At 53.4% G+C, this 23,729-nt stretch overlaps 1 protein-coding gene across 17 annotated transcripts in view; it reads left to right on the forward strand.

Annotated features, from left to right (window-relative positions):
• MYT1L (myelin transcription factor 1 like) overlaps positions 1-23,729 on the forward strand; it is a 351,165-nt gene that overhangs the window by 265,905 nt on the left and 61,531 nt on the right. For 14 of the 17 annotated variants that reach the window (XM_053924160.1, XM_053924168.1, XM_053924171.1 and 11 more), the window contains exons 9-11: positions 5,702-6,039; positions 17,857-18,837; positions 23,054-23,188. In XM_053924160.1, coding sequence (XP_053780135.1) covers positions 5,702-6,039; positions 17,857-18,837; positions 23,054-23,188 — 1,454 coding nt within the window. The remainder of the gene's footprint in view (positions 1-5,701; positions 6,040-17,856; positions 18,838-23,053; positions 23,189-23,729) is intronic. The other 3 variants (XM_053924167.1, XM_053924169.2, XM_053924170.1) reach the window with 2 other exon arrangements.

Raw genomic sequence — 23,729 nt, forward strand, 5'->3', positions numbered from 1 at the left:
TGTGAAGTGTTGCTACGATGTTGTAGTGCAGTGTTACTTCAGTATTAAGCAGTGCTACAGTACCAAGTACCTGTAGCAGTACAAAGTGCAACAATCACTTACTGATGTTGCCAGTCACAGTTGCTGCCTCAAGCATCAGATTTCTTCATCTGGACTAAACACAGACCAGAGAGCCTGTACTGCCGTGTGAGTATGAAACATGACCTAGCACATTTCTGATGGAGGGTTGTCAGCTTGTAAACATTGAGAAAGAGAAAGCCAGAACGAACGCCGTCGACACTCCCGCCGAGCGTGGTGTGCGTTCCCAGCAGTTCTCTCTGTCTGGGTTCCTTCACGCTAACGTGAGTGAGATGCTTAAGATGTGCTGTGTGGCAGGGATGCGGCGCAAGCACAGGTCCTGAACAGAAGTGATTTTCCTGGTTGGCGCCATTTCAGCTGTTACTTCAGCCCAACCGAAAAGGCGCTGGCTTGGTCAGTGGGAAGTGCGGTCCAGTGCTGGCCTCGTGCAGGTCACGTGGTCTCTCTGGCCCTCATGTCTTCATTTTCGAGGTGAAAAGATGGACAACGGGGCGACTTCTACGGTTGCTCTCTTCCTCTGGATTCTGTTGTGTGACATTGTCTTAGCCAGTAATGTCTTCCACCACACAGGTCACCAGCTCATAATAACTTGGCCACTTCAGGAAGCCCTGTACCCATCTGAGATGAAATAGAGGCTAAGTGTACTTTTTAGGAGTTTAATTTGCCAGTCTCACTGCGAGACGTAGATTGTTGGGGTCATTGTACCGGGACAGTCCTGGCATTCTTGAGTGTGGATGGCGGACCGTGAGCGGTCTGTGGTCAGAGAGGACACAGCCCGCACCTTGTTGAGGGCTGGTGCTGACAGGACCAGACCTAAAGATGGGCAGCCTGTGCCAAAGGGTCAGAAGTGGTCACTGGTAGGAACTAGGGTGCTGAACACTCACGCCTTCCTGCAGCCTGTGGGGGGTGGAGTGAGTAGTCGCCTGCTGGGCTCCAAAGGCCGGAGGAGACGGCTGAACTGAGGCTAAGGTAGAGCACGCGTGAAAAAGTCAGGAGCCATGTACAGCAGTTTACAAAAGTAATGCTCAGCATCCAGTGGTACAGTGCGTGGGCTTTTTTAAGGTTCAGTCAGCTTTTAAAAAAATATTTTCCATGTGCTTATTGCTCGTCTTTCTATCTGCCTCAGAGAATGGTACAGAGTCTTAAAGGCAGAGGACCCTGAGTTCTAGACTGATAGGAATGACTTTAGGTGGGGAGTAGAACTCAAGGTCAGTCTTGAGGGGCCTGTAGGAGAGGGCGTGCTGGGCCAGCGTGGCCATGAGCAAGCACGGAGCTGTAGTGGGAGCGCGGAAAGTGGGCAGCGCAGTGCAGGGGGAGTGCAGGGGGAGTGCATGGGGAGTGCAGGCGCGCAGCAGAGTCTAGAGTTTGCGGGGGACAGTCGCACACTGTAGGTCTTACAGGTTTAGGCGGTGTCTGAGTTCAAGACCCCATTGCGCACACATGTCACCAGAACCACCGTGCAGAATTCACTAAAATGACAGTGGGGAGTGACTCTCAAAGGCAAAGGGACACCAGGGGGAGGAGGGACTAGCATCAGAACTGCAGAAGCTCTAGCAGACTGCCACCCCTCAACTGCAGCTGAGGCTTCAGGGCTCTGAAGACCCTGCGAGGTGCCCCTCACACGCTAGAGGGGGTGATGCCGGGCACCCCCAGCAGCAATGGTGATGATAGGCCTGCAGGGGAAGTGGCTCTGCATTGGGGTGAGAACCAGATGCTGCAGCCAGCCACTCTGCTCCACACACAGGCGGCCTCACACCTAGAGATGCAGCAAGCTTTGAGCTGCATTCAGGGAGGACAGCGTCCCGGCCCTCAGGGAGCTGAGCACGCACAGGAAGGCTGAGTGGGCATCTGCGCCGAGCTGCAAGGCCAGGCATCTCCGGCACCAGACCCCAAGCTCACTGCCTGCCAGCATGGGCCCTCCCCTGCGAGCCAGGAGGGGCCTTCTGGGGGGACCTGCGCAACCCTAAGAGGAAAAACAAACGCTGCGTGTCTAGTGACCAGCAGAGCAGCCTCGTCAGACCACTGTGCCCAAAGCTCAGTCCCCACAGTCCGCCGCCAAATGTGAGTTGACAGCCCTGGACCAGACCAGAGGAATGCTTGAAAATGAGAACTGTACAGTGGAAAAAAGACAACTTGCAGGAAACAGGGGTTACATAGACGTTTTTCAAAAAAGTTATAATATTCCAAAGAAATAGAAAGATAGCTTATTTAGAAAACAATTAGGATCACTAACAAATTTTAAAAAGTGAAAGCAAGAAATTAAACTCAGGAGAAGAATTGAAGATAAAGTCAAAGAAACCCCCAGAGAGGAAAACAAAACTGTGGGGAAAACATAGGAGAGCAAAGGTAAGACGCTGATAAAACCAGCCGAGGGTTACAACGTGCCAACGGCAGCGGTTCCAGAACGAAAGAAAGGAGAAAACTGGGCTCATCAGGCAGCCCAAGAGGTTGCCACACACTGACGTTTGGGTCAACACTGCCTGCCCAGAGCTGCTCAGTACACGGACACGCGCCCCCACTGAGTCCGCGCAGGGAGCGCCAAAGTCGAGCGGGGCTGGAACCCGCCAGCCCCTGGGTCACGTGGGCCAAGGGACAGTCTTGGTGCCGCCACGGCCATGTACCTGCACTTCCCCTTCACCCCAGCACCCCCATTACTCTGAAGATGCTACCATCTGTTCTATGTGAGTTTTGTCAGTCTGGGGCCATTCCAGCACGTGGGGCTTTGTCATCTTTTTGGGAATGCGCATTGTAGACACGAGCCCGAGTGACTGGATGTGACGTGGCTGCCAGGCAGGCTGGCTCCACAGCACCTGCAGGTAGGAGGGACAATACCCACTCTCCTTCATGGGCAAGTCTCGGGGCACCAGCCCCATCGTCAGCAGACAGGATGCTCACAGAATGTGGGTGTGGGGGTCCCACGCTCTGCATACATGCTCCAGAGTGCCTTCCGAAACTTTGCTCTAAGCTGTTCCAACCCACTGGGCCTGGGCGCCTAGGAGGCAGCTTCCTGAGCCCTGTGCTGTGTGTCTCTTGGGCCTGAATTTTGTCGTCATGTGAACAGCAGATGCCAGGCTTGTGTCGATGAGGACAGATCACATGGAGAGCAGACAGAGTGGAGCTTGTCGGCAGGTGGAATGCAGTTTTATTTACAGTTGACGTGGGTGGATACAGAAGAAAACTTGAGCATCAAAGCGTGTGAACTGGCAGAAGACGCTGGAACTTGAGAGCAGCTACTTCCGAGCAGCCGAGTGCAGGGGCTCACACGACGAAGGGTGAGGGAGGAGAGGCCCTGCGGGAACGGAGGGCCATCCTGGCGCTCTGACCGCTGCAGCCCCACCTGTGAGGGCTGTTCATAGGGAGCCATCTGGACATTTGGGGGAGGCTGAGTGTCTGTGGACGAGACAAAAGAATGCCACATGAGCCCCCCTCAGTGCTAGGTGTGTGCCACCCAAAGAAGTGTCCCCTGTCTACCCTGAGGTGGGGCATCTGGACAGCATCACTGAAGAGCACAGAGGCAGCGGGTGTGGCGTCACTTCCAGGGGTCTGGGGTGTCTGCTGGTGAAGGGCTGGTCTGGCTGGTGGTGGTAGTACACGAGGCCTGTGGGCAGGGCGCTCTGACACAGAAGAGGCACCCACCATGTGTGGGCAGGCCTCGAGGGGAGGTGAGGAAGGCGGGAAGGTGCCTGCAGCCATGGTGACCCTTGAGGCCGTGGGCAGCCCTGGGAGAGCAAGCTGCGCACTTCCTGCTGCACTTGCTGGCGTGCTGCATGGATGGATGTGGAGTGTGCACCCTGAACAGTGGGCCAGGCCCAGGGCTGTCTAGTGCGGGGGGCGGGGGGCCTGCGGCTAGATTAGTTGTCGGGCGGTCGTTCAACATGACGGGGGAGCGCACGCTGCGGGGGCCAGCTCTTCAGCACCGTGCAACGCCCTTTGGAGGTCTTTGGCTCGGATTCTCCCCAGTCGTGTGAAAATTTGCATAAAAGAAATCTCAGAATTCTGTTTACTTCATGTCAGAAATACCATGTACAGCAGTATTTTTTTTTCAGTTTTTTTTCTGGTTATAGTAAGTATTTTTCGTGGTTGGACTAGTGTATTTTTAAGAGATGATAACCTTTCAGAGGCAGGGACCAATCACCTGGTGTTCCGTAGGCGAATGGCGCAGCCTGCATCCCAGCCCTTCCCAAACGCCCCACACCCCTTACCATCTCCGTCCTTACTCCCAGATGTGACTGCACCCTCGCATTGCTCCCCACCTCCCGTGTGGAGACTGGAGACCTGCGGTCAGTCCGCAGGCCGCTTGACCCACATCACTGCCCCCCCAGCTCCCGTGCTCTGCCTGCCCCCTTCCCACACTCTGAGCTCTGGGGCTCAGGTTCCACTTTGGTGTCTTGGAACTGTCATGCCCTTTCTCACATTCATGTCTACAGTCTCCATTTTGCTTGGAATCTATAGAAATGGTCTCGTTCTCTCCCCCACGTTGTGTGCGACGCCTTCCTGGGGACTCCCTGGCTCCTTTGACAGAGTGCCCTCTACCTGCTTTTGTCCCAATATTTATCACATCTCACCCACTCATTCCACAACTATTTATTGCATGCTCCCACGTGGCAAGCACTTGGCCCACCATGGTGAATGGTGAGGAGAGGAGCTGAGACGGTGTGACTGGCGTGACACAGTCCTCTAGCGAGTCCCAAGTGCCTTGTGGTGATCGTGTGCGCCCCTCACCTCTGAGTCTGCAGCACCACACAGCCCCGCCTGCAGCAGGCTCCCGCATCCACATGCCCTGGACTGGCTGTGACCAAGCACAGGTGTCACCGCTGCCAGGTCCAGACACCACTCAGAGGCCACAGAACCCCAACCCACCGAGCGGTGGCGCTCACACATCTCAGTGCAGACCAGCGGGTGTGCCCATGGTGCCATGGTGCGTGTGTCCTCTTTCCCCCGCACCCCTTGTACTGCGTGCACAGGGCTCCCAGGCAGAAAGCTGCAGTGAGCAACGTGGCTTTGGGGAATTTGCCCATGGAGACACTGTGAGCTCCTGCTGTAAAGGCCTTCCCCTTATGGGGTCCATCGCAATGTGAAGCAGGGCGACTGTGCCAGCACTGAGTTCTTGTCCATGAGACTGGTCTGGGCCGCAGCCTGCACCAGTGTGGACTGGGCAGGTGGGTCATCATGTCTACAGATGCGCCATGTCCATGGAATGTATACAACCACACACATCCAGAGCTATTTCACACACATTATATAGTGTGCATGAACTCATTCTTCCCTTCAAATGCACGCCACTGAACTTGCGTTGTCAACGGCAGGCTGTCACAAGAGAACTTTGTGCAGTGGCCTGCGGAGTGAGAGGGCTCCCATCAGGTGGCGTTGGGGATGGCAGTGCCGAGGAACTGGGAGGCCAGACCACACACTGACAGCAGCCAGACACAGGCGAGCGGGGTTTCTTGTGACACTGCCCCATCAGGAGGTCCAGGCCGACGGTGCATCTGTGTGTCTGCCTGCGCCCTTCCGGCCATGGCGCAAGAGCATTCATGCCAGACCTTAGTTCTCCGCCACAGGGACACCATTGCTCTGACCTTCCGAGATAGTAACACAGCCCATCTTTCTCTCTCTCTTTTAACAGTGTGTATGGTTGCCCCCTGGCCAAAAAAAGAAAAACCCAAGACAAACAGCCTCAAGAGCCTGCTCCCAAGCGGAAAGCATTTGCGGCGAAAGCTGACAGCTCCTCGGCGGATGAGCGCTATGAGAGCGACGGGACGGAAGACCTGGACGAGAAGGACGAGGACGAGGAGGAGGAGTACTCGGAGGACGAGGAGGAGGACGAGGAGGGGGACCGTGAGGACGAGGAGGAGATCGAGGAGGACGACGAGGATGACGATGAGGACGGGGAGGACGCGGAAGAGGACGAGGACGAGGAGGAAGAGGAGGAGGAGGAGGAGGAGGAGGAAGAAGAGGAGAATGGTAATCTTTACAACATTAGCAGACTCCCCAGTGGTGATTTGGGCCAGTTGTTCAGTGGGAGTCCCTGCCATTAGCATTTGCGGTTCCTTAATGGTTGCCGCACAGATAAGTCTGCCTGGTCAGCGCCAGAAAGAATGGCCACTTACCTGTCTCTCACTTCTGTCTTAAAGGATTCCTTTCAACAGAGTTAATGTTTGATTTTATTTCCGTCAGGTGTTATTCAGATTGGTCGTCACAGGAGTTTGCTGAGATAGTGTCTGTGCACACATTTCGTGAGCTCAGCGACTTCTGTGCAGAAAGTTAAGGAACCTCAACTGGGCGCTCATTTTGTGTGTTCCCAGGCACCCTACCAAGTGGCACAGTTTTTGGCTGAAAGAGCGCTGTTGAATGCTCCATCCACAAGCCTCCTAGGGGTGGGTGCCGTGGGGCCACTGGAGCAGTGGCCAGGGCCAGGGCCCTTGCCCGTGGACAGCCAGAGCCTCCCCGCAGCGCCTTCTACGTGGGGACAGGGAGGAGTGCTGCCTTGCCCTAGCCACTGCCCGCTCCCCTATGGGAGAGTCGCGCTCCGGCTCTGCAGCGCCCAGGGCCGTGGGTGCCGCTCAGCAGGGCCCCTGTGTGCTGGGTGATCCTGCTCCATGTCTAGTCTTCTGTTAGCGTCAGACTCCAAAACGTGGCTTCAGAGCTGACCCTTTCGTGAAGGTCGTTTCTTTTCTACAAAAAGAAAAAAGAAAAAAAGTTGTTTGCAGAGTCTTTACTGACTTAGAATTTGCCTCAAAGAAATGCCAAAACTTCTTTAAAAGTGAAGGGTGTATTTTTTTCTTATACTTCTTCCTTGGGCTCAAAGCTGATCAGGAGTCTGAGTTCTGGACAGCTGACTTCTTAGGATGGAGGACAGCTGTTTTAGCCAGTAGAGCAGCGGCTTTAGACCAGGTAGGGACAAGTTGGTGGTCGCTAATCTTGTGTGACAGCAAAAATGAACATTTGCCCTTCAGAAGTCATAAGAGTTTGTTCCAGGAAACCTGAATTTGTTGACACATTGCCAGGTTGTTACAGTGGCTTACAGTCCTGAGAGGACAGGTCACCACTTAGATTTACGTAGGAACACAGACATGTCTGTCCTACATGTGTGTACCCGGACGTGCACGTGAGTTCCATCTTCCAAGGCTATTTTTCTGTCTGTGACCGTGCAGAGCATGGGTTGGGTGTGACAGAGCAGGAGACAGGCACCATGGGCCCTGGGGTCACCGAGGAGATGGCGGGGACTTCCGGGCTCAGACTAGAAGCAGTAAGTAGCCCTGTGTAGCGGCACAGGTGGGGAGCTGGGGAAGCCTGGTTAGCAGATCATTTCTGGGCACTGCATGGAACGTGTGTGGCTGCAGATGAAATCGTGAGTGGCTGGGGCTGGTGAACGACTTGTAAGTGACTGTGCCTTATTACAGAGGTGGCATAAGTGTGGCTCTCTCCCATTCTTGTGCTGCTTGGACGGTGATGAGCAATAGTGTTCGGAGTTATGGGTGTCTGTGCATGGGATGGGTTGGTGTGGAAGAGAGTTGTGTACATGCATCATTTAACCAAAGGCCTTAACCAGATGTTAGGTCCTGCTACCCATTTGCTGTGATTAAACTCCCCGCGTTGGTTTACGTAGGGACATATTATAAATAACCTACTTCTAAAGGTACAATACAACACACTGTGAACAAGTAGCCACAGCATTGTTGAAATGGCTTTACAATGTGAGCACATGGGGCTTTTAACTTCTCCCTAGAACATAGCTTTTATAGGAGGGGTAGCAAATCAACACTGGTGACTTTTCAGCAAATTCAAGTAAGCAGCACAGTCCACAGTGGTGTGAGACGCTGGGAAGCCAACAGTTGCCCAATTATCTTGTCGGCCCCAGACGGCCTAGTCACAGGACCCAGAGGGCATGAGACCAGCACTCAGCAAACAAGGAGTCCGAGATAGAAGCACGTTAGGAAACAGGGTCTAGAAAGCAAATAGCCTGATGAGGTAAATAATCAGTTGTTGGGTGTCTGGTTTCAGGACTCACACCTTGCATTCTAATCCCCAGTCAGGCACCTTCTGGAAGCATCTGTCACATGAGCTTCAAGGGCTCAGCTCTGGAACTGCTGCAGGAGGTCTTGGCATGTGCGGAGGCTATGGGGTGTGACACACACCCGCGTCCCCAATCTCCTCCGCAGGGGCTCCTGGTCGAAGGAGCGGGCCCCTCAGAAGAAACCCCCGCAGAACCGATTCCTGGAGACTGGGTCACAGGCTTCCTGTCCTGTCACAGGGAGAAGTGACCCTTGGAGGAGCCCCACAGACAGGTGATCCAAAACCCCACTTGGCTGAGGTCATGTGGGGCTCTTCCCAGTGGACTGCCCGCCCATGGTTGCATAGGCACTCAGGGCCAGAGTCTTCTGGAAGAGTCTGGATTGAAAGGCCTGACAGCCTTGTGGGCAGAGCACCCACTTTGCCGGATCACACGCCCGGCTTTGTGCAGCTGAGTACCGTGGGCTTTGCAAGGCATCTGTCTGCCAGCCCCCCGTCTTCATGTGCTCACCTACCAAACTGCTCTTTCACCCAACTGCTTCATTCAGCACCACAATCACCATCAACTCTGGCAACTCCCTGCCTCTTACTAGCTGCATCTTAGTGGGAGAAGGGCCGCGGGTGCAGGATGTCCCACGTGGTGTGCTCTGCCCTCCCCATGCCTAACATGACAGACTGCCTGGGTCTGAAAACCGGGCGTGTACCCGTGTGTGTGTAACGACCGTAGTGCTGGGTACCCATCTTGGAGCTGGTCCTTCGTGACCTTGGTTTACACTCAGCGTGACCCTCATATCCCTGGGTCATCAGCAGGTTTTCGCTAAGGATGATGGTGCCTTTTTCTTAGCAAGAAGAAGCAACCTCCCATTAGCAGAGATGCAGAGCATCCCGAGTGGTAGGAGAGGCTGGCTCCCAAGTCCACATCCACGTCCACGCCCACGTCCACACGTGGCAGGTGGTCCTCTAGCATGAAACCAGGTGTCGGGAGAGAGCCACACAGACAGGACTGACACCAGCCTCGGGAGCCTCTAGACAGCCTGGTGGTTTCCACCAGCAGGCCGCTGTGCCCATCAGCCAGCACCGAGTCTGCACCTCCATGCTAAGCCGAAGCACGGAGTTTATGGAGAGGTGTGTTTTGGATAAAACAAGTGTATGCAGACCGACAGACTGTTGTGATGGGAGCCCACAGGTTACAGAGGGACCATTATTTATAATGTGGGAATTAGGCATGTGTTTTTACTCCAAGGGTCCTCCAGTGTCACATTGCTGGTGATGACCGCCTCCAGGGGTGTGGTCACAGCCTGCACAGTGACAGTGAGGGGGGCGGGGTGGAGGTGCGTCACCGTTGGCATGCCTGTCTGAAACCGAGGCTCGGCAAGATGGGGTCCTCTCCAGGACGTAGGGGCTGTGTGGCCAGCCTCCAGCGATGGCTCTTCTCACTTCAGAGCCCAAGTTCTTCATACTTCCTGTCATTTGAACAGCAGGGAAGAGTATCACCATAATTCATTTCAGGTGACATTAAGTTCCCATTTCATTAATTAAAATGATACTTGTTGTCCAGTCAGCATACTGTGGGCTGGTCTTTTGCATGAGAACTTTTATTTTCGGAATGCATTTCAGGGTCTGCGTTGATTAAGGGGAAGCCCCCAGTTGTCTTGCGATCAGAGAGGCACTGTTCAGGGTTGCAGACTTGTCTAGTAGCAGGCGTCACGTGTGGGGTGGTGGGCATCTTTCTGGACTCTTGTGAATTCAGAGATATAGCTGAAATTGTTATGTACTGCCTAGTGAGCTGTAGTTTATTTTCACACTTCAGCACACTAAAAAGAAAACACCTTTAAGTGTTATACACACACATACTTGCATCTTGATGAGCACACACTGTGTGTGCCCACTGACGTGACAGAAAACTCCAGAAGAAAGAACATAGCAACTCCCTTTCCAGCCTGGAGAAAACTTCCTTACTTCTGCCACCTCAGCCACATGACTGTGTCTTCCTGTGTTCTGTTTCTGAAACACATTTGTAAACGTGTAAACTCTTGTCATCCTAAGTGAAGCTTGGACTGTCCCAGACAGCTGACTTTGCAAGACAGTCCACTCAACCACTCGGTTAGATCAGATAGAACCAGAGGCTTCCCTGCCCAAAGGCTTGCTGCTTCCTTCGGCATGGAGTTCTGCATGCGCACTGGCCCCAGACCTGTGGTGCGTTCTTGGAAGTTCACATTGAAGGAGGAAGTGGGTGGCTTGTGGGAAAATGTGAATAACTATGTTCAGAACCTTTTGGAAGTAGGACACAGTTGCTCTAGGCCAGGCCAAGCAAGCTGAGCGGAGTCAGAAGTATGTGGGGTGGCGTCCACAGGGCGCTGTGTCAGCCAGGACCGTGTGGCCCCTCCCCCGCTGCAGCTGTGGGAAGCGCTGTGGGCAGAGCCCGTCCAGCCAGTCTGGGTGGTCCTCGCTGCCCTCGCGCCCTCTCCATGAGCCTGTCGGCCCCACACGCAGGGCCAGCTGCTGACAGGCCGTGTCCTCTCAGCAGTAAATCAACTCTCTCTGAAACAAATTCAAGACAAAATCCACCCTGCATATGTTCCTCCTCACAGGAACAAATATTTCCTTTTTTAATTCAAAAAGAAATTCGCAGACTCTGGAGTGCTTTTCCTTTCAAACAGGGTGATGCGCGGAGCCTGAGTTATGGAAGCGCCGTGACGATGTGCAGTAGGTGGGCTCAGAGTTTCATCAGATGGCGGCAGGATGAAGGTGGTGCAGGGTGTCTGGTGGCCTCTGAGCTCCCCAAGCCCCCTCTCGGATGTGTTCTCATGTTGATGAGCCAATTATCCTCTCCCGTCGTCCTCAGGGACAGGTCCCTGATGAGGGAGGCGAGCTGAAGTGCAGGCAGACTGTGAAATCAGAATTAGCCCGCCGGTTTTCTGCTGCAGTCAGCGGAAAAGCAGTGTGTGTGAGACCAGCATGGAGACAAAGATGGGGCGGTGAGCGTGCACGGTTTCAACTTGAGGGAGGCTGTGCACACAGTTCAGAGAAAGACGATCGTGATTTTTTATCATCTTAAAATTAGTCCTTCCCTACACTCGTGAAGGCATTATTTTAGGAAGGTTAGCACACAGATGTGTTGAAGTGTATGGCTCCATTACTTCTCACTGAGTAAATGCAGAATGCGACATTTCTAGATATCAGTATGTGATGAAAATTAAACTTCCTGCATGCAAACTAATTTTGCATAATTATAAAATATATCTTACATTTTATGAGTTGTCAGACACTTCAGTACAAGCCAGGAAGCTTGCTGAGAATATAATGGCATGAACATTTAAGAATGCAAGCAACATGCATAAAATACTGCAAAAAATCGTTTTTATATAATAATAAAAGATGTGAGAGAATACATCTAACATATTTTGTCCCATTTATTTTTACATGAAGGGATTACCAGCTGATTTGCTCTGTCTGTCAGTCTAATTTTGTTGCAAATGCTAGTTTGTCAAAGTTGAGAATGAAGCTCAGGATAAGGTGTGTCTTTGGCGCTGGTTGGACCGCGTGTCTCGGGCAGGCCCCTGACTCTACCACAGGCTGTGCGTGTCCGTGGGAAACATCTGGCCCGCGTAGTTTTCCAGTCGCAGGAAGGCTTTATGGAGTAACAGGCCCCAAAGTCAGTAAACACTCAGAAGTACATAACTGGTGGGGAGTCTTCACATGTCATCGAGGGGAGCCCATGCCCCAGCCTGGAGGTGACAGGGAGACACCCGCGCAGCCTGTCTGGGTGCGGGGAGCATCGGACTTGCAGGGGCCGTGGTGCTCACTGAGAACGGAGCAAAATTTATAACCAGATCCTCTGGCCTTGAGACCACATGCTGCTGTCTCAACTCCAGAAATCCAGCCCCTCCGCCACTAAGTCGAGCAGATTTTATGGACCTGGGACCAAAACCCGGAGACAAACACAGAGAAAACAGTGGGCAGCTCAGAAAAGGGCTGGGAGTGTATTTTGGGTGATTGCACGTAAGTCACCCAAATCATCTCCTGTGGTGAGCAGCCGTCGGGACAAAGGAACCGCTCTGTGCACACCGCACACAGGGAAGAAGGGCACGAGGCCACTGCGGAGGCTCGGTGCCTCTCCTCTCTGCTGTCCCCTGGCGGCTCCAGCAGAGCAGGACCCCAGGGCCCTGAGGGGCCTCCTCCTCCTGTGGACAGGAGGGCGCGGGCCTGTGCGCCCCCCCCCCACACACGCGACTGCCGAAATGAAGCGTCTGCACTACACGGGCATGAGGGTCGCTCTGGGTGATTTGCACAGTGCAGGGTTAGTACTGACACACATTGTTGCCGCTTCTGTTAGTTCAGAAAACTCAGCTAATTCCAAATATTTTTCCACAATCAATAGGGAAATCAAATGTCAGTTATCAGTAATTCGTTTTAAATAACACTTAAAAAACTGGGTATCTTACTAGTCTGTGAAGACACAGTCCCACGCCCTTCGTGGGCAGCAGTGTGGTGGGGCTGCAGGCTGTGCCTGCCCAGCTGCCCCCTGTTCAGCGGCCATGCGTGTGTGAAGGCAGAGCTGGCACCGGAAGCTTTAGGGCTCAGAGCAGTGGCTCTGGGAGGAGACGCCTTGTGGTTTCAAAGAGGAAGACTGGGTGAAAGTACAGTTGGACCACGTCTGCGTCTGTTGAGCCAAATGAGAAGCGAGTGGACCTGGGAGAAGACAGGCCCTCGTGGGACCACAGGTCAGCTGCGGAGGCGGGCTCGCGGCCTGCTGGAAACCTCCCTGCGCTCACTGTTCATGCTAACCAGCTGCGGGTTGAGAGACATGTGCAGAGAAGGTCAGAAAGCCCACACTTGGAACCCAGGGGCCCCCAGCTCCAGTCATGCGGGGCCCTCGCTCTGCCAGGGTTACAGAGAGGCGGGCCTGTGCCCACTCCGCAGCCGTGCCTCCTCGCTGCGGTCTGCCGCGTGGAGAGGCCAACAGCGGCCCTTCCTGCTTGAACAGAGAAACACCTTCTCATTTGGACCTTTTTATTTCTTGGGTAGTTTATCTTTAAGACTATACCGTGTGATGGTGCCCAGAATAGTCACAAGCGCTGTGGGGGGTGGGGGCGGGGCATGGTCTGATGGGAAGAGACCCGGGCTGGTCAAGGGAGACAGGTGACAGTGCAGAGCTCGCCAGCCTCGGGGGCAAACAGGCCGTGTCAACTCTCTGGACCCGAGTTCCTCCCAGGGGAGCAGTGTGGCAGAGTCATCTCCAGTTTTTCTGGCACTGCTGTTCTGTGACCCTAAGAAAGATGCGGCTGACTCTGAAGAAGGTGCCCTGCCCTGTGCCCGTGCCCATCAGAGCATGAGATCAGACTCAGCTGGGATCATTTAACCTCCAAGAGCCCAGAAGCACTGGGTGGTCTGTAACTGTGGACAGGCGCAGTCTGAGACTTCCTGAAACCGAGAACGAGACACGCAGCACTGTGCAGTAGCGGGGATTAGACTATGGGACAGTGAGGTGGAGAGAGGGGACTTATCTGGACTGTCCTGGCCGTACAAGACGTGACAGCCACCCCTCTGCTCCACCCCCACCTTCAGGCTTCTCCTGTCATTCCTGTTCAACTTGGGGGTGGGCTTGAGTGTGAGGGGACTTGGGGGGCTTCACTGTCCACATTGGGGAGAGGAAGATGTTGGGGGTGGGAGCTACCAGGCTCTAGGGCTCTTTCCAGAAGGGCTATGCCCAGACTCACCCCTCCCAGCCCTCTGCCCAGCCTCCCCCCGGCTGCCACCCTTCCACCCCCTCCATGCCTCGTGCTTCCCAGGGACCTGGGGTCTGGGGCTGGTGCTCTCTCGAATGATCAACCCAGGGTTTTCCTGATCTCCTCTCCTCTCCTCTCCACATTGGAATGGACCTCAACTCCATTCGTCAGGACCCTGGTTAGCTGTTGGCTTAGTACTCACACGCTTCCACGGCTGGATTTGTAACCAGATCCTCAAACTGTACCAGACCGATGTGGACGGTGACAGCAGCCACCTTCCCACTGCGTGCTGGGCAGACGGGTGTGCACTGACGAAGAGCCAGCCGGTGAGAAGAGAGGCAGTACTGCGGCCCGAATACTGGGACAGCCTTCCCACATGTCACTGACTAGCAGGGTGACATGAGGGGAGCAGGGACCTCTCGTGGCTCCCACTGTGCTCTGTCAGAGGGGAGGTGGGCCCTCCCCTGCCTCTCTCAGCACCGCGATCGGCATTGGATGTGGACCGGTAGCCACGTGCCCTGAGACTGTGCCGGCCAGCTGATCGCTGAGCTCCGGGCCTCACTCTCCGTACTCAGAGTGGCTCTGTGTCGCAGGTCACATCACTGGTCACATAGTGCTTGTCACTTTCTCAGCAGTTATAGCGTCTGTTACCTGTCTCATCATTAGAATCTACTGGTCATAGAAGATGTTGGCATTTATTTATGTATATAATCAAAAAAGAAACACGGATCTAATGCCCTGGAAGCATCCTGGAAAGGCTATGGAACTCCCGCTTTGAAGCATTGTCTCTTCTTTCTCTTTGTTCTTCTGTGTTGCTCCTGAGCTTCATGTTTGCTTGGCCACAGCCTGTTTTAACAGCTAGAAAAAGCAATAGTCACACAGGACTAGATCCTGAAGAAATTAAAAGTTGTTTCTTGGACATTTCTGTTAGAGACAAAGCATAAAATGCCAGCACTTATATTTATAGATGTATAATCCACAGAGTTCTAACCACACCAAATTCTGGTCTTGAAGGCAGAGAACAGACGCCTTATATGGCTACATTTTTTGTTGTTTAAGAAATTCTTTTGGCTTTCTAATTACAACTGTTGAGCATAGATTGTCTATGATAGTGTGACTCAAAGGGGACAGAACTCAGACCCACAACATTTCACAGAGCCCCTTAGGGGCCAGTACTGCATCTGTAACAGCAATAAAAATAAGGCTCCTCACTGGGGATGAAAACATCAGAAGGGTGCATGAGATTAGCCACCGAAATGCAGCTGCTCTCTGGGCTCAGTCCCCCCCCTGGAAGAGGCCAGACCAAGTCGCCTCTACATCCCCTCAAACAAAGGTTCTGTGCGTCCACCCAGCGGCGAATGCCTGGACTGGCCTGTAGCAGGTGATTCCTTAGCAGGTGCTGCCGCCTGAGCCCACACCTGTGGCAGGTCCCCATGGGAGCTGTCCCCACCGGCAGAGTGCTGCCCCTGCGGGTCCTGCATGGCACAGCCACATGATTCCTGGGAGAGCTGTCTACAGGGCCATGTTATGTCACCAGCACGACACAACTAACGGCTGGCAAGGGAGTGGCCCGACAGGGCCAAGGGACTTCCGCTCCTGAGTCCGTTCTGACGACGCTGTGTTGGGTGCCCACGGCCCTGCTATTCTCACTGGGAGGCTCTGAAGCCAGAAGACACAGTGGGCGGCCTCTGCTCGCCAGGTTTCCAGAGCGGGGAGACCTCCTCTCAGCTGTTCACAGCCCCTCCTCTGTGTGCAGACGCTTGTCTGTGTTAGTTTTAGCATCCTTGGGGGAAGGTAGCTTATGGGGGGTGGGTGAGTAGCACCTGCTGGTCCACAGGGTGGGAGGTGTCATGCAGCCATGTGATGGCAGCTGCTGGAAGCCCAGAGGTAACAGCAGAAACCATTTCCTCCTGGGGACAGATGAACCGTGAGACGTCACGAAAGTCACATTCCCGGTAAGACTGGTAGGAAGGTCAGGAGCCCACACAGTGCAGGTCGCTGTCATGTTCCAGGTGCAGCCTTTACTGTGCTTTTAAAGAGCAAGGACACGACCTCAGTGTTCTGTCTTCTCCACTGTTCACCCTGACTCCCTCCTTTCCGAGTTCTGGAGGACGAGAGGCGTGTCACAGAGAACATGGAGAGAAAATAATAAATCTCGCCTGGCTGTGGCATCTTCCTTGACTCAGTGTTCAGAGTGCTCCGGGGTGGCACGCAGGTCCCTTGTTTGCAGACCATCACTGCCGTCTCCAGGTGGCTCTCTGTAGGCGTGGAGGTGATGGCTGCGGAGTCAATGGCTGTGGAGTCACCTGCTGCCGTGTGCAGGTCGCAGAGCCCCGCTAGCTGACGCTGCTTCTCTGGTCTCTGTGTGGGATGTACAAATTCAAGTGCATACATTGAGAGGGGAATATATCTTGTATTTTTTTCAAAAATTAACTAGAACAGTTTGCCCTCAGTTCTTAAAAGCTTCAGGAGCCCTGGGCCAGGGGCCTCTCGCACGTGTAGACAGACACACCCGTGATGCCCTGTGGTTCAGCCTCCCTCCCTCTTGTGCTCTCGGGGACTGCGTGTCCTTGCACTTGTGAAAGTGATTTGTAGGGATTGTCCAGAAGAGGGACCATCTGTTTTTCAGACAATGAGTGACACTCTATGACTATTATGTGGCAAATTTGATTTGCTGATGTTCAGAAGGGTGTGTTAGGTTTTAAAAACATGTTGGTGCATTGTGTGGGCTCGCAGAGGTGTTTTCTGTGACTGACATGCTGAAGTGCAAATCGGAGGGGCAGTGTGGACCTCACAGAGGAAGTCCTGGGGCCCCAACCCAGCTTTCAGTCTACATCCCTCGTTCCTTCAGCTCGTTAACAAACTTTCCAAATTCTTCTTGGTCGTGTTTGCATCGCAGAAGCAGAGGACAGGTGTGGCGGCCACATGCAGTCAACCAGACCCAGGCTGGGGAGGGCTGCACAGTGAGAATCCAGGTGTTATCCCCGGGTCTGCGGTGGGCAAGGGAGAAACTGTGTGGTGTGAAGAGCTGCATGTCCCAGGGGCCCCTTTAGTGTGGAGCAGGGTGCTCTTCAGGTAAAACACAGGCACTTTATGTCATTTTTAACATAGTCTTTTTAAAATAACAAATTTCCTAAGTAGTTTTTTCAGACTGGATGGGACAGTTATTCACACATTATTTCTCCCAGCTCACCAAAACTTTGCTGCTGCCATGTGGTAAGCGAGGGTCGCCATCTACGTGCCAGCTGGGAGGCTGTGCTGTTTGTGGTATCCTCACACCCGCTCACCTCGGTCCTGCCTTCAGAGGCACTTGGCCGATGCAGACTCTCCCTCATCTCTCAGCACGAGGAGCCACACTAATCAGATTTTGCTTCTAAGTTCTTACTCTGCATTCCTATGGCTTCGCTGTGCATTCTGATAAATTATCTCCAAGGTACCTAGGTCAAAATAACTCTCAATTCAGCCCAAACGCGTGCTTCTGACACTGAAAGCACAAGTCGGCGGCGGCCCCGCACGGTTCCTCGGGGACCTGAGGCGCCCCACTCCCGTGCTGCCTGAGCGCCTGGGGAGGGCAAACCGCTCAGGAGCAGGTGCCGTGAACATCTGCTTTAAGAGTTGAAACAAGCTTGTAAAATTCGTGAACTCTCACGAACTCTAGTTACATGGTGGAAAGAACGGCTGCGCCTCTGGTTGGGCTGCAGGTGAATAAAGCCAGTAAAGAAAATAAGCCATTCGCAAAGTTTGGAAGTGATGAAAAACCAACACTTTCAGTGATCTTCATCGTACATACTGGTGTACTTTCAGGTTAATCAAGGAAATTAACAGTGAACAGAAAGTGTCCTACGCAGCTCCTGATCCTGGCACGGGGGCTTGCTTCACGGCGCCGCCTTGGGGCCCAGGCCTGGGTGTGATCGCAGGGTGTGACTGCAGGGTGTAGTGTGCAGTTAACTTGCTGTCCTTGCTGTTGCAACTAAACTTGAAGTTCTAGCCACTTTTTTCTTTTCTTTTCTTTTTGTCCTTTCTTTTATTTTCTTTGCAGAAGATCACCAAATGAATTGTCACAATAGTCGAATAATGCAAGACGCAGAGAAGGATGATAACAATAACGACGAGTATGATAATTACGATGAGCTGGTGGCCAAGTCCTTGCTGAATCTTGGCAAGATTGCAGAGGACGCAGCCTACCGGGCCCGGACAGAGTCGGAAATGAACAGCAACACCTCCCACAGTCTGGAAGACGACAGTGACAAAAACGAAAGCCTGAGCCGGAAAGGCGAGCTGAGTCTAGACTTAGACAGCGATGTCGTCAGAGAAACGGTGGACTCCCTGAAACTGTTAGCGCAGGGCCATGGTGTGGTGCTCGCAGAAAACGTGAGTGACAGGGGCTACGCAGACACCATGGCGCAGCAGGACAGCAGGAACGTGAACTACGTGATGCTGGGGAAGCCCAGCCTGAACAACGGGCTGGTGGACAAGCTGGTGGAGGAGAGCGACGAGGAGGTGTGTCTGAGCAGCCTGGAGTGCCTGCGGAACCAGTGCTTTGACCTGGCCCGGAAGCTGAGCGAGAGCAGCCCACAGGACCGGGGCGCCCCACAGAACCCGAGCATCCGCCAGCATGTGCGGCCAGAGGATGACTTCTCGGGGAGGACGCCGGACAGGAACTACTCTGACATGATGAACCTGATGAGGCTCGAGGAGCAGCTGAGCCCCAGGTCCAGAACTTTCTCCAGCTGTGCCAAGGAGGATGGGTGTCCCGAGAGAGACGATGACACGGCCTCCGTGAACTCAGACAGGTCCGAGGAGGTGTTCGACATGACCAAGGGCAACCTGACCCTTCTGGAGAAGGCCATTGCCTTGGAAACAGAGAGGGCCAAGGCCATGAGGGAGAAGATGGCCCTGGAGGCCGGCCGGCGCGACAGCACACGGTCCTACGAGGAGCAGTCACCACGACCACTGCCTGGGGACGAGCGGAAGCCCAAGCCCAGCGACAGCCATGTCAAAAAGCCATACTATGGTAAAGGTAATATTTCTGCCTCACGTAAGTTGCCTCCCGGAACCATGAGCTCGAGGGAGAGATGCGGATGGTGGTCACAGTTAATGCGTGCCCTGCCGTAGATTTGATCTCTGCCGCCCGTTTCTTAGGGCTGGTTCCAGAGTCGCGTTTTGTGATTGCGTTCCTGAGGAGCCAATGAAGTGTGTTTCTGAGAAGTGCACAAAGCAGCTCCGTGTCGTATTCTCAGAGCGGACGAGCACTAGGCTGGTTCGGTGGGGGTGCATACCTTGGGGTGCAGGGCCAGACACGGCAGGTCCTGAGCGAGCAGCCCTGAGGACGAGCCCGTGGTCTTCCAGGCGGCCCACACCCGGAGTGGCCAGGGCTCACGCAGCGGTCAGTCAGTTGGGGGGAAGCATGGGCGGGTGGCCTCCCAGCTGATAAAGCTATCATCAAATAACGGTTGCTGGTAAAGCCTCCCCCATAGGACACACCCTGTAGAGACTGAACGGTAACGGAAGGGCAGGTGGCGTGAGGCGAGGGCGGCGAGTGCACATTAGGTGAGTGAGGGCCTCAGTGACGGGAGCCCCGCCCTGCGCGGTGTGGTGTGTCTCCTGCAGAGACCAGCAGTCGCTCCCCTCACTGGCTCCACACCATTGTGGGGACGTTGTCACTCTCATTTTACTATAGAACACCCCGAACCACCTGGTGTGGCCGATTCAGCGAACTTTTATTCATGAAATCTGCGAGCACAGGTTGGTGCTCCTCTCCACGTTCAACCCACATGCATTAGTCTCTGTGCTGACTACTCCAGCCTGAGCGGTCGGCTCCCCATCTGCATTTCAGTGGGCCCACTCTCCCTGGGGGGGCAGGCACCCGCTCCCCCTCACACAGAGCTGTGGCGCTGTGCCTGTGTCAGAGACTCTTTTAGAACTAGGTAAGAAGCAATTTCAAGAATAAAATTGGTGATTCCTTAAATCCTTCCATATGAGTACCAGAAAGATCCTATATTGTGTATTTTATTCTATTCCTTATCAATACTGAGTTTCCTGTGGATCTGATCTTGAGCTTCAGGAATTTGGTTTGAAAATCAGTTGCGGTATGAAATTCAAACAATCAGAAAATCCCTCTCTTCTGTTGTGACATAGGTGTGTATTCTCCTCTCAATGTGTGCGCACAGCCCACAGCAAGCTGGGCCTTGCTAGACCCAAATCCTGTTCGAGATGAGACTGAGCCAGAGGCCCTCGGGTGCTCGATCTGGCTGGAGCACCGAGGTCGATTCAGGGATGCAGAGGGAGGCCGACCAGGGTGAGGTGCGGGCGAGAAAGGGCTGGCGCTTTGGGCTGCAGGGTCCAACACAGCGGAGTGTCGGGCTTGCCCTGGGTGAGTGTCGTGTGGTGGTGCTGTGGTTGTAGTGGCGTCTGTAAGTCGTTAGTTGGATGCTTGAGAATCATAGCTCAACCTTTTTAGGAGGCAGCAGTGCCCTTCCTCACGGCTTGCTCAGCTGCACACATGCACCCTGGGCTGACACTGGCGGCCTGGGAGCCGTGTGCGGAGGCCCATAGGCACCGAGGAGCTCGGTGTGGATGCACTGGGCGCCACATCTGGAGTCCATGGCTCCTCTACACCCAGAGCTCTCTGTGGGTTTACCTCAGTTGGTTTTGTTGTTGTTCTGGGTTTGTTTGGTTGGGGGGGGGGGGGTTGGTAAGAATTAGAATTTAAACTGCTTGGTTCCCCCAAATAAATGGGGACAGGGAGGGCATGAACAGTGAAGCTGAGATGTGCCTTTTCCCTGAAAGGGGGAGGGCTGGGGATTCAGACTTTTTAAATGAACTGGAAAGCATGGGTTCCTGCCTCGGCCCAGTTTTTTCAGGTCTTCTTCCCCTGAGAGCAGCTCACTTCTCTCTTACCAGCATGTTCCACATTGTCCCCTGGTTTCTTTTGAAGATGCCCATAGTTATGTCAGAACCAAATAAATGCAGTCAAGCAAGGATTCCAAAGTAGGCAAAGAGAGTAATGCCTTTCTTCTGAAAAAATAAAGTGGTATCAGTACGTCCGAGTAGTCCCTATGACCACAGTCTCTATTTTCGGCTCCCGTTATTTTATTAAAGATGAAGAGAACATTCGTACTAATGCTCATTTCTACTCAATCTCCTCAAAATGATTTAAATGATGAATGAGTGACCTTTCCAAAACCTTGACCTAAAACAAAAGAGGTTCAACGTGGAACTCCTATCTTCTTCTTCAGCATCCACTAGGAAGGCGGTATGGGAGCAGCTAAGCCCAGCATCCAAGTTTCTTCTAGATATTGTTGCGGGGTTCTCGGTTGAATTATGGGTCTGTTTGCTCGCTTGCTTGTCTGGCGTTGGCCCCAGTGTTTCAGTACTCCCAGACAAGTGGGGGCTGAAAGGGGTGAGAAAGCAAGGGAGGCCGTGGCGAAGGCAAGTGGCAGCCCCCGGCCGGGCTCACGCATCGAGAGGAGTTTACACCCTGCCGCCTCCCAGAGCCCGAGGCGGGCAGGGCCACGCTGTGTTCACACAGTTCTGCTCTTGACTTCAGGACCCTTTATCAAACTGTGGGTGTTACGTGTCCTGATGAAAAAGAGTCACTTAATGATTAATGATAGTCATCATTTACTTCTTGTCCTTTAGAAGCCATTCATATCTAGTTTAGCGCTATAAGTTGTTATATCTCTAGTTTATGATCTTAATCAATATTTTCCTTTGAAACTGTTACTGTGCACTTTTCTATTTACTTTGATTAAATTATACGAGTGTTACTGTGAAATTACTCACGAGGGAATGAAATGCTAGGCTTTGGGTTCGCACGTGGAAGAGGCGCTCCAGTGAGATGTCTAAAAACCGAAGTCACGGCGTCACACTTTTAAATCTGTTTCCAGGGGCTGCCGTCTGCAAGTAGTGGCCAGGGGTAGCTGACAGTTGCATGGGGGGCACTCCCTCAACCTCGGCACTGGTTCGAGAGTTCGCAGAACCTGAAAGAGACACGTGGCACAGAGTAAAATGCTGGTTAAAAAGGAAGGGGGCTCTTTATAGAAACATCAAAACGTTTAGATAGTCCTGCAAGTCCTTTGTCTATTTACGTTCACATGAATGACTTAAGAAAAAGTTGGTAAGACTTTAAAATTTTTAAACCAAGCTTTTTTCTTTATATAAAATGAATTATTAACCAAAAGTAAAATATATTTTTCAACAATCATGATTGGCTTGATTAATAAGATATTAATATAAAAATACTAAATACCTAAGAGAAATTTTAACCACAGTATTCCCTGGACCAGGTCATTCTAGTTACTGTCGATGGATAATCTGTGCAACTGGTTTTCAAAACCTGGCTCACACACAGGGCTTCATGCGCCACGGTGCCCTGGGGTCTGGGCTTCGTCTTCGAAGTACTGCTGGAGCTGTCTTCTGCACGTTTGCGCACCGGGGTCAGTTGTGGGTGCAGAAGTGATTTCTGAGCAATGCCATTGCATTTCTGCCTCTGGTCCCTCCCCACTGCCCCTGCCCTCCCCGCCCCCACCACCTCGCAGAGCTGCAGCCACCCCAACACAGTGCCATGGGAGCCGTCCCCTGGTCCCAGGGCACTGGAAGAAGCCCAGCAGGCGCTCAGCAGCTTCTGGAACAGTCTGATTGCGCATCCCCTGTGTCAGGCAGGATTTCCACCACTCGGGTCATTTGCTTGCAGTGCCTTCTGAGAGTGCATCTTATTTTCAGAAAATCTCTGAGCTGATGTGCTGCCAACCAGTGTTGCAGAGAACACATTCGACACTGGTGCGCCTGCCCCTCACAGTGCCTGTGGTCAGACAGAGCACTCAGACACACGCAGTCCACCGGAGAGCGTCGCTCCGTGGTTGCATGCCGCAGAGCGCCCGCCTGCGGGCAACGCAGGAGGTTTGTGCTCTGAGAAGGCCACTGCCGCACCCCAGTTTCCGCTGGTTTCTCTGAGCTCATCATGTAACACACGGGAAGACCATGGAGAGTTCAGGGAGGCAGAGTCTTTCATTTTATTTAGCACAGAAAGTAAAATATGTTATGATTCATGATTACCCTTTTCAGGTCAGAAATCACCCAAAACTAAAGACCTATGCAAAAGCCTGTTGCCACAGCCTGTCTCCCGACACCTGCTTTACTTCTCTATTTGTCAAGGTCTCTTCAGAATGTGAAATAATCACGTTTGTCTTCAGGGGTAAAGAGCTCACTCTCCTGACACCTGTTGTCGCTTTTAGATCCCTCGAGAGCAGAAAAGAAAGAGAGCAAGTGTCCAACCCCAGGCTGCGATGGAACCGGCCACGTGACCGGGCTGTACCCGCATCATCGCAGCCTGTCCGGATGCCCGCACAAAGATAGGGTCCCTCCAGAAAGTAAGTCGTGTCGCCCCGTCCCTCGCACACACGCCTGCCGCTGTCTCAGTCATCTCCTTTGCCTCTGTCATTTCCATCTGTTCCAAGGGCAGCCACCCAGCACTGGCACGCTCGTGGGGGCCGACGGGCTCTAAACCTCATCCTCCAGCGAACAGCGTGTCCCCAGGATGGAGCACAGGTCCAGCCCCTCTGCCCTCGTGGGCAGGCCTGGGTGCCAGGCCTGGTTTCTTACCTGCCTGCTCTGGGACCTCAGGCCGGCCACTGCCCTCTGTGTCTCCTCTCAGGTCACTGAATGCAGACAGTCTGCATGCCACCCTACCCCCGCACGCAAAGGCCATGAGCCCTGAGAAAACCACTGGGGAGTCCTGCTGCCCGGTTACCTGGACCCCTGCATACCTGTGAATCATATTTATATTTGTGTTCTATAGCATTTCACTCAGAAGGTCTGTTTCATGTCACAGTTGTCCCAACATTCCTGCACAGTAAAGTCTTCAATCAGGAGGTTGGCGGGTGGGTTCCGATCCCACACATTTGTTTTAAT

Source organism: Desmodus rotundus, chromosome 5 (genome assembly GCF_022682495.2).
Source record: "Desmodus rotundus isolate HL8 chromosome 5, HLdesRot8A.1, whole genome shotgun sequence".
NCBI classification, from domain to species: domain Eukaryota; kingdom Metazoa; phylum Chordata; class Mammalia; order Chiroptera; family Phyllostomidae; genus Desmodus; species Desmodus rotundus.